General features: G+C 48.6%; 1 protein-coding gene across 1 annotated transcript; it reads left to right on the top strand.

Annotated features, from left to right (window-relative positions):
* The first annotated feature begins 2,721 nt into the window (after window positions 1-2,721).
* On the top strand, window positions 2,722-4,450 carry LOC146359269 (uncharacterized). The gene is made up of 3 exons (XM_084831101.1): window positions 2,722-3,004; window positions 3,974-4,183; window positions 4,286-4,450. The coding sequence occupies exons 1-3, from the start codon at window positions 2,806-2,808 to the stop codon at window positions 4,348-4,350; spliced, it is 474 nt and encodes a 157-aa protein (XP_084687227.1). The 5' UTR covers window positions 2,722-2,805; the 3' UTR covers window positions 4,351-4,450.
* The last annotated feature ends 5,912 nt before the right edge of the window (window positions 4,451-10,362 follow it).

The following is a 10,362-nucleotide window of genomic DNA, read 5'->3' as shown; positions in this document are numbered from 1 at the left end:
ACTGATGCCCCACTGGCTGTACATCTATCCAAAACACTTCTGCTTGGCTCCAGACCTTAATTTTCCTTTCCTAAAGGATCTCCAATTCCTCTTGTTGCTTTTCTTGGCTTGAAGAGCTCTCCACCAGCTCTGCTTATCTTGGGAGTATTTCCTAGATACTTTTTTTATTATTACTTACTTGCAAGGTTCCAGCCTTCTCTTGCTTTTCCATCTTTACAAATAATCAAAGCCTGGTACATAACACAAGCACCATTGCTTCAGAAGGTAAACAGGATGGAGCCAATGTGACTGTATGGAGGTTTGCTCCAATTACTTTAAATAAATATGAATCGCACTGAAGGTTTAAGCTGAGATCCAACGTTTTGTACCGCACACACCCGATGATCTTCTTCTCTTCTTTCTTTTTTTACTACCATGTCCTCACTGACTGCAGCACACACATATATGGTGTCGTTTCCTCAATAAGCAAAGTGTGCCGCTCAATCTATACGTGTCTTCTCAAACTGTTGGGACTTACTTCCACGTAAGCCTGTATAGGACTGCACCCTGGAGTACAGAGATGTACTGATTTTGTTTGATCCATTCTGACTGTATTTAGCGGATTGTCAAACATCTTTCATTCTGTTGTCCACTTATTGACAGAATCAGATTCTTCCCCCCACGCCTTCAGAAAAGTACTCAAATAGTCCACCACAATTTACATACTTTTGCTGGTATGCAACATTTTGCTGAAGAGAGATCAGTGTATAAAACACTGGTGTTTGTGTGTGTTTTTAAATAGCATATATATTAGTGTATTTTCCAGTAAATTCAATATTTTTGTACAACTAGATTTGCATGCAATTTCGGAAAGTTTAAAAAAAAAGTCTGCAAGTCCACCGAATCCATGTGACTCGGAAAATACCAGTCTGCTGCAGAATCTGCAGGTCAAATTCACAGAAATCTGAATCCATTTTGGATTTCTCTGACATCCCTGCTTAGGAAGCAATTCAAGTGTTAAGGCAGGCGTGAGGTCCTGTATGTACCATTTGTAGGACAAAGATGGGGAATCTCTTATCTGAAAGCATCCCCATAAGTAAAGTCCCCTACATGTGCCAACATACCACATCATCGTGAAAGCTAGAAGTCTTCTCCCTGATGCGGTGCTTTTGCATATGAAGGGAGGGTTTGGGGGGGGGGGGTGCTTTTAATCAAGTGATTCTCTACATGCATTCCAGAGGTGGTCCAGGTCTGTACCATATCACTTCTAATAGTTCATATGAGACAGTATCTTAATGCAAAGGCCTGCCTGCTTGGGAGGGAGTGTACATGAGAGATAATTATGTGGAATTATCTGACCCCTCATACTTCTTTTCATGAAGTTTTAGTACATTAAAATTAATCTCAGAAATCGTAGCTTGTTATGAGCCTGAAGAACATTCGAAGAATGAGATATATTACTTGATTGTTTTATCTACTGACCATAAATAAAATTAATGCTGTAATTTATGTTTTAATTATACCATGCTAAACATGTTTATGAGCCCAACTCAGGCATCATTTATATTACAGAACACCTCTGCCTCCCTAAGTTGGATGTTCGAATTTTCTAGGGATGTACGAAAGTCACTTACCCGGTCTGGCAGCTTTTTTCGCGGTGGGGGGGAGGCGCTTTGCTTCTCCCCCCGAAGTTCAGGCGAAGGGGGAGAGGCTTCCCGCCTCGCCCGGCCGAAATTCAGGCCGGGGGGGAGGCTTCCCGCCTCGCCCGGCCGAAATTCAGGCCAGGGGGGAGGCTTCCCGCCTCGCCGGGCTGCGAACTACGAAAGGGGGGGGGGAAAGACCACGTTGCCGTGATAGGCTACGTAAATTATGTTACGTAGCCTATCACGGGTGACTTTGGGGGAAAAAAAAAAGCACGTACGCAAATGGCGGCGCCCATGGGGTGCCGCCATTTGCGTTCCTTATTTGACCCCCGTAGTCTCCGTAAATCTTTACGCAGACCACGGCGAAAATAAGGACAACGTTATTGTAAAATATTGTAATTGTAAATATTATGTTGTGATTTCCTCCATAGGGGGGAATCCCCCCGTTGCTTCCGCCGTACTCTCGGAAGGTGGATTGCCTTGGCCAGAACTTTTCCACTATTCTCGTAATTATTTACATATTTTTCGTTGCTGCCCGAAATATGTTTCCCACTTTCCCGCCTTCTGTGCGCTCCCCCGCTGTCTTCTTTTCTCAGACAGGGACAGGGACAGGGATTTTATTAATTTCTGTGTATTTGTGCTTCATGATCCTCGCGTTTACTGGTCTTGTTGTTAACCTAACCGCCTCACACAGTCACAGTAAAAAAAAAACGGGGCTGCAGCTCCGCTTCCGCAAAATCTGTTGTCAACTTCCTGCTAACTGCCTGAATGTCGTCTGCATTTGCGCTTGCGTCCGCGTGGGGATTTGTGGGTGGAGTTCTGTCGTGGTGGTGGTGGTGTGTTAGTGGTGGTGCTTGCTTATTATTGGATTCCCTGTTGTTTGTTCATTGTTGTGGTTTTGTGTGGTCTGTGTGTGTGTGTGTAGTTGTGCATTGTGGTGTTTTTGTACGGTTTGGTCTGTGTGTGTGTAGTTAAGTGGTGGTTGTGCACGTGGCTGTCTTGGTCTGTGTGTTTGTTTGTGTGTGCAAATTGCAAAATGTCTGCACCAGTGCGTGGCAGGAGGTGGGACCATGAGGAGACCAAGGCCCTCCTCAGCAACAGTAAGCGCAGCGAGGCGGTGGCAGTGCTGTTTGGCAGCTCCTCCTGCCGCAATGAACTTTATTGGGCCCAGATAAAGAGGAGGATGGAGCGAGCGGGCCACTATCGCACAGTTGGACAATTGAGGTCCAAATGGAAGGCGCTCAAGCAGTCCTTCATCAGAGAGGGGATTGCTGCTGCCGAGCGGAGGGCACCGCTGTCCAACCCCCCTGCCTACTACTGGCGCATCCGCAGAGTGTGGGTCCAAGCAGGCCGGCCCCCATTTTTGCAGAGGTATATGCCTGGTAAGTTATAGTTATCCCATCGTCAAGCTCAACTAAATATGAAGACAAGGATGTGTACCGAAAATGAAGCTATCTCTTTGTGGTCTCTCTCATGGAGAAACAAACAAATCCTGACATTTTTAGCCTGCAATCCTATGCTTGCTGAATTTGGACAGAAAAAGGTCCCATCATCTTCCAGCCACTTTGGCTGATTGAAGAAGGGATGCTGGGAACTGCGTTGTTTTTCCCTGTACAAACACATGCATAGGATTATGAGGGCCTGGCTACTACAACTCATATTACACACTGACACACTGTCCATTTCCAGGGAAATGCTGCTGCTGCCGGTCTCTGCAGTGCACACAGGGGGACTGGCACCAGCCCAGCAGCAACAGGGCCAGCCTCTCGGTGTCGTCTTCCTTCTTCATGTAGTGATTGCTGAATTTTTGCACCCCACCCACCCCACTTTCTACCAAGACATTGGCACTCCAGTCAACTCATGAGCAATTGTTCATCTGAGAGCTTGGAGATCTGGGTATAGTCCACTCAGCCATGGAAGCTCGCTGGGTGACTTTGGCCCAGTCAGAAAGCCCCAGCCTACCTCAGTGTTGTTGTTGTGAGCATTAAATGGAGAGGAAGAGGCTAATGTGAGCCGCCTTGGGTTCCTTGCGCTAGGAAAAAAGGTGGCATTTATGCAATGCATCACTAGAATGAACAGATACCATGGCATTGCAAATGTAGAAGTGGGGTGACTAGAAGTGCAATCCTGTGCATGTTTACAGAAGTCCAACAGTCCCCATCACACCAAAACTGTCAGTACTGTATAATCTGCCTCCCTAATTATCCCCTCATCATTAGACCTTGTGGTGGGAGGACAGAATCAGTGGTCCTTATGGTAGTGGGGATGGTGATAGACAGATCAGTGACTGTGGTTTTGTTCACTCACCACATATATAAAGGCATTCATTCTGTTACTGTGACATCCCACAGCTGCGCATCGTGCCTTGCTGGTGGAGGAGGCACTGAGGGCCGCGGAGAGGGAGAGGACAGAGGAGGAGGAGGAGGAAGAGGAGGAGGAAGAGCCAGCAGCAAGAGGAGCAGCATCTGTGGAGGAAGGCCACCCTTCTTCCACAGATGAAGCCCCTCCTCTTGTGATCCTGACGCATCTGATAAGAGACGTCCGGATGCTCAGGAGGACCTGTAAGTAGTACTACAGAATGGCACCTGACCTGAGCTAACAACTCTGCCTGCAAGATGCATATTACCATTGTGCTTTATTCTTCTCTTTCTTTCTACACACAGGTGACGACCTTCGAAGGAGGGTGGAGGCCCTGGAGCGGGAAAGACATCCTCCTCCTATGAACTGAGGCCTGCAGCCACAGCCAGCCAGCCCAACATTGTTTTTGAATTGTTGAATTGTTTCTGTGTTTTGTCTTGATCTGTTCTGTTTGTATATAAAGTTCTTTCTAAAAAATAGGTTACAATTCCTTGGTTCAAGTCCATAGATATAATTTCTTAAATCTAGATCATTGTACACAATGATCTCTGTGTTTGCTTACTGTTAACCGCAACAAGAATGCCTCCCCAGAATCCCAGCCAAACAAGAACAGCTTCCCTCATAGGGAGATGGACAGTCCGCATCCCTGATGTTATGAATGAGTGCATTCAAGACGAGGCTGGACAGCCATCTGCCAGGGATGCTCTGACTTGGACACCTGCATTGAGCAGGGGGTTAGACTCGATGGCTTTGTAGGCCCCTTCCAACCCCATGATTCTGTGGCTCTACGATTCTATGAAGTATGCTTTGTTTTACGTGTAGGTGCATATCACATACATGTAAACTGGACGCATACCAGAGGGATCTTTTCACATAGAGCTCTCGGTCCTTAGGAAAACCTAAAAGCTGAGGGAGTCCAGGGAGAGACCACAGCAAGGTCTTTGCAAGCAATTCCGTGATTTATGAAAGAATTTTAAATGAATTAAAAGCATACATCAACATCAAGAGAAATAGAACTATACATACATTTGGGGAATCAGAATCATACTAACATTCAGAGGGATAAAGATACACATATACAGACGATAGCGGAGTACATCCGCATAGAGAACTCTGTGTGTGTGTGTGTGTGTGTGTGTGTGTGTAGTAGGGATGTACGCTGTTGCATAGTCCGCCACACACAGTCGGGTAGCGCAACTGGATTCTGCATGTGAGGTATTATTAAGCTCTGCCACATATCGCCAGTGCTTTGGGCTCTGCCCAGGCCAGACAGGGACTGCAGGTTTGGACAAAGTTCTGAGGGACACCTCAGTGAGACCACTCACAAGTTGTATCATTCTGCCTCATTGTCCCTCAGAACTCTGGCTCACACTAGCAGCAGTGTCATCATCCCTGGGTTCCTCCTCGTCACTTGATGACTGCTCTACTCTGCTGCTGACAGCTGGGGGGAGGTGCTCCTTGGGAATCCATCTCCTGTTGGAGCGTATGAAGGCGAGGGTGGAGACATGTTGTGGCGTGAGTCTGCTTCGGTGGGCAGTGACAATGTTGCCTGTGGTGGAGAAAAGCCTTTCAGAGGCCACACTCGAGGGAGGGCAAGATAGATGCCAAATGGCGACTTTGGTCAGATGTGGCCAAACGCCACGTTTTGTATCCCAGTATAGGAGAGGATCACTCTCTGGGCTGATCTGTGTTCCTGAGACACTCTCTCTTGAATAACCTTCAAGTTCCCGGACAGCCACATCATAGGCTGATGCTTTCCTGGCTGCTTTGGCACATTCCCCCCGCCTGCGCCCACTTTCACCAAGCTCCACTGCCATTGAGGAGTAAAAGCTGAACTTGAGACAAGATGCCCCTGTGTCTGACTCTGTTGGTGGTGCAGCTGCTGTGGCGTCATCATTGCCCCTCCTGCTGGTGATGGTGCTACTGCTGCAGATATTGTCTTCAGGGGAGGTAGTGGTCCTACTAGCCTCACCCAGCTCCTTCTCATCCAGCCCATCTCTCTGGAAGCACTCCATAACTTTCTCAGTCAAATATTTTTTTGAACTTTGGAAGTCAGGGTTGTCGTTTGGAGGCTCCGCACTTGTTGAGCTATCCCTGAACCGTGGTTCAAGGAATGCAGCAGCAATGTATTTCATGTCCCCCCTGATTGAAGTGATGTGTTTGTTGGTGCCCAGCTCCTGCAGAAGGAATTCTGCAAGCCTAACTGCAGGATTGGGGAATAATTCCCTGCCTCCAGCACTGGTCCTCTCACAAATCTCAGAATGGCGTTTTCTCAGCACCCCCTCTATGATCCTTAGCACAGGTAGCACTTGGCCCAGTGTGGCATAGTCTGCACTCAGTACCGCTGTGCATTCATCAAAAATTTTTAAAATGTCCACCAGGTCTTGCATCCAGAGCCACTGATGTGGAGTGACAAAAAATTTGGAGTGGTGTTGCTTCTCAGTGGTGTAGTCATTTATAGCTGGTCTCTGCTCACAGAGTCTCTGAAGCATATGCAATGTGCTGTTCCAGTGTGTGGACACATCCAAAATGAATTTGTGTTCTGGAAGGCCACGGCTACGTTGGATGGCGCCGATTGCCTCCATTGCTGAGCAGGACTGCCGGAAGTGGGTGCAAATGGATCGGGCCACCTTAAGTAGCTTGCCAATTTTTGGGGAGGCGTTGCTCAATCCAGAACGCACCACAAGGTTCAAGCAGTGCGCAACGCACGGAACGTGGTTTAGCCGTGCAATGCGGGCTGCTTTTAGGTAGTTTGAGGCATTGTCTGTTGCTACACAGCCCACTGTAAGATTTAAGAGGGCCAACCAGGACTGAACAACACCACTGATGCTGCTGCTGACGTTTTCCGCTGTGTGTGTCCCAGAGAGCATTGTGAGGGACAATGTCGCTGTTCTACGACTCAGTCGGCTGCTCACACTGATGGATACCCAGTGCGCAGTGACACACAGATAAGACTTTGTTTGGTTACTTGTCCATGTGTCACTCGTTAAATGTACACTTCCTCCAACTGCACATTTCAAATCCTGTTGGATCACCCGTCTGATTGCAGAAGCCAGGGCTGGAATGGCTACGCCACTAATGTAGTGACGAGAGGGGACATCCCACCGAGGGCAGATGCTCTTAAATAAGGTCAAAAAGTCTTCATCTTCCACCAGGGAGAAGGGAAGCATAGGTGCTGCAATGGCCACTGTCAGGAGGTGACTCCACTGTCGTGCCTGGGCACTGTCAGAGGGTAATTTCTGTGCAGAGAACGACCGCTAGGCATTTCTCCAGTGAGACCTGCCTCTTAGCAAAGCTGCCTTCTGTGCCCTTCCCACCCAGACCACTTTGCGTGAGGTCTTTGGAAGATGAGGCAAAGGCGGTACTGTTCTTTTTGGACGGTTGTGGCTTCCCGTCGCTATCTTTGGGCACAAGAAGCGGATGATGCACCTCCATGTGTCGCCTCATGGCAGACGTGCCCGCTCGTGGACAGCCCCCTTCTTTTCCTAGCCGCACACGGCTTCGACAAATATCGCACATCACGACATAGTGGTCGTTCTCTGCATATTTCAAGAAGCGCCACACATAGGAGCTCACCCTGCCACCACCATTTCTTCTTTGGGGAATGGGGCCTTCGGTTCCAGATGAGGTGGCATCTGGAGCTGCATGTTTCCACTCATCTGTGGATGGTGTTGTTGATGGTGTTGTTGATGGTGCTGACCAGTGCTTGGCAGGGGACGTTTGTTCCTGAGGTTTGGGATTGGTCCCGCAGAACGCAGAAGGCTGGAAGTGGAGAACAGAGTCAGACCCAGTCTCAGCAGGGACATCATTGATATAGAAGAGCTCCTCATCATCTTCGCTGTCCGGATCACTGATGACGCTAAGTCCTCCGGCATTTTTTTCAAAATCACCTGAGCCGCCGCCCACGAGGTGATCATCAGCAGGCAGCTGTGGACCTGGTTCACCTGCCCACTTCTGCTGTCGGATGCAGGGAGGACGGTTGTGGGCGTCTCTGTAAAGATTCAAAATACATAGAAGCAGAGTTTCATGAGAAATGCGACTTTTACACATGAGTAATAGCCAAGCAAATAAAAATGTGTTGTTGTAGCAATCTATGAAACATAGCTTGGAGGACTTACAATCAATCCACATGACACAAGGTGCAGTTGTGAGCTACTCCTGCACTACCGAGCACTGAGAAAACACATTAGGTGCAAAAAAAAGGTACTGTACAGACTGGGAAACTCAACGAGAGTTATCTAAACGTGTCCTCACTGGTGAAAACATGAAAAGCATGGGGGAGGAGATATCTGGCTCCCTTGCAAGGTCCACTCCTTTCATCAGCTCTATTATACCATTGTGTGGGACTCATCCCCCACAGGGCTGGCCCAACGCATTTTGCTTCCTGAGGCAAAGGGTAAAATGGCACCCCTCCATCCTACATAGGGCAATAGCTGAATCTTACTTGAACAGTGACAATGGGAAAGCCTCTTCCACCACACCAGAGGACAACAAGCTGGCTGAGGAGCTGCAAGGCTCCCTAACGATAGGGCTGGTCCTGACCTGAGCACATACTTGGCGAATCCCACTGCCTTTTTCAAGGGTGCATTTGTGGTCCCCCAGGAGCAGTGCCTGATTAGTCAGGCCCTCTTTTTGTAGTAGCCATATCGGGGGTCAGACTAAAGGGACTAAATAAGTCTCTGACTCAGATTTCTGCAACATTTTAAAAACCATCCTCAGAAATGTAATTGCTTAATCAATTCACACTGCAGCTCTAGTTAAAAGAGATCAAGCCCAAACAAGACAGCAAACTATGATGAATGGCTTTGGAAACAAGCAAGCACAAAACACTGAAGTGTTTTCCCACCGAAAAGGTGTATCGTTTGAGAAAGTATTGCAGTTCTTTTAAAGACTTGGGGTTTTCTTTCATACTGGAGCACCATGTAACATTGAAATAATATGAAATTTGTACACAGCAATGAATATGGATGAATGTAAAACAGTCGTGTATGTTTTGTTGTGTTGAAGAAGAAGATCCCTTCCCCAAATGCTCCCCTCCAAAGGTTTTGGACTTCAAATCCCATCAGGCCAAGCCGGCATGACCAATGGTCAATAATGCTGGGAGTTGTAGCCCAAAACATCTGGAAGGCTGCAGGGTGCAGAAAGCTAATGTAGGGACTATTCAAATATTCAAAGACATTTGTTTGTATCCAGATATTCACAAGCACCTGTGGTGACAGAGTCTTACCAGATTCATCCTTTGGAATGAGGTAGATATCTTGACTTTCATCCCGCCGCTGCAGAGTCTCCTTGGGAACATTTTCATCCGCTTTGGGTTTGGAGACACTGCCCTTCCACTCACCATCCAAGAACTTTCTTCCTCTTCCTCTGGAGTTGTGGCCGGTTGTGCCTGTGTCACTTTCTATAGCGGAAATTGGTGGTGTGCACTGCTTACGGGTGCGGGGTGGGCTGGGGCTGGGGCCGCTGTCGCTGCTGGTCACACCTTGGGCTTCCTCCACTTCCATCTCATTATTAAAATACCGCTGAAATGCAACCTCAGCGGTGTATGTTCTTGCCGGGCGTCCACGCCTCTTTTGAGTGCCGGATTGACCACGGGTTCCTCTTTTCTCCATGTTCATGTCTCTGGGCAAAAGGAGACATAAATGCATGTGGCAAAGCTGAAATCATGTGAACAGCCTAATCGCAGATATAGTACAGTGTAGAAGTAGTTACCCTGCAATCCAGCCATTCAGTGCTAACTAAACAGGGGCATATTGTACAGCAGACTAGGCTGAAAAGCCCAGGATGGAGGATGTGGCCCATCCATGCCCAGGAGGATGGGGGATGGATGGAGGCCTTCCAGCTCCCCCCTCCCCAGAAAGAAATACATAGGCAGGCAAGCACATGGGTGAATCCTGGGAAGCCCAGGAGGATGGGGGATGGATGGAGGCCTTCCTGCTCCCCCCTCCCCAGAAAGAAATACATAGGCAGGCAGGCACATGGGTGAATCCTGGGAAGCCCAGGAGGATGGGGGATGGATGGAAGCCTTCTAGCTCCCCCCTCCCCAGAAAGAAATACATAGGCAGGCAGGCACATGGGTGAATCCTGGGAAGCCCAGGGGGATGGGGGATGGATGGAGGCCTTCCAGCTCCCCTCTCCCCAGAAAGAAATACATAGGCAGGCAGGCACATGGGTGAATCCTGGGAAGCCCAGGAGGATGGGGGATGGATGGAGGCCTTCCAGCTCCCCCCTCCCCAGAAAGAAATACATAGGCAGGCAGGCACATGGATGAATCCTGGGAAGCCCAGGAGGATGGGGGATGGATGGAGGCCTTCCTGCTCCCCCCTCCCCAGAAAGAAATACATAGGCAGGCACATGGGTGAATCCTGGGAAGCCCAGGAGG

This window comes from Heloderma suspectum, chromosome 1, assembly GCF_057233095.1.
Source record: "Heloderma suspectum isolate Gila_16-S chromosome 1, 16-S_ref, whole genome shotgun sequence".
NCBI classification, from domain to species: domain Eukaryota; kingdom Metazoa; phylum Chordata; class Lepidosauria; order Squamata; family Helodermatidae; genus Heloderma; species Heloderma suspectum.
The sequence above is the reverse complement of the archived record's forward strand: the minus strand, read 5'-3'. Positions and strand labels throughout refer to the sequence as shown.

Bases quoted from the DNA above. Each gene is read 5' to 3' on its own strand.
- LOC146359269 (XM_084831101.1), top strand. From the start codon at position 2,806: ATGGAGCGAGCGGGCCACTATCGCACAGTTGGACAATTGAGGTCCAAA. The intron at 3,005-3,973 runs GTAAGTTATAGT...GACATCCCACAG, and splicing joins TTTGCAGAGGTATATGCCTG to CTGCGCATCGTGCCTTGCTG. The intron at 4,184-4,285 runs GTAAGTAGTACT...TTCTACACACAG, and splicing joins CCGGATGCTCAGGAGGACCT to GTGACGACCTTCGAAGGAGG.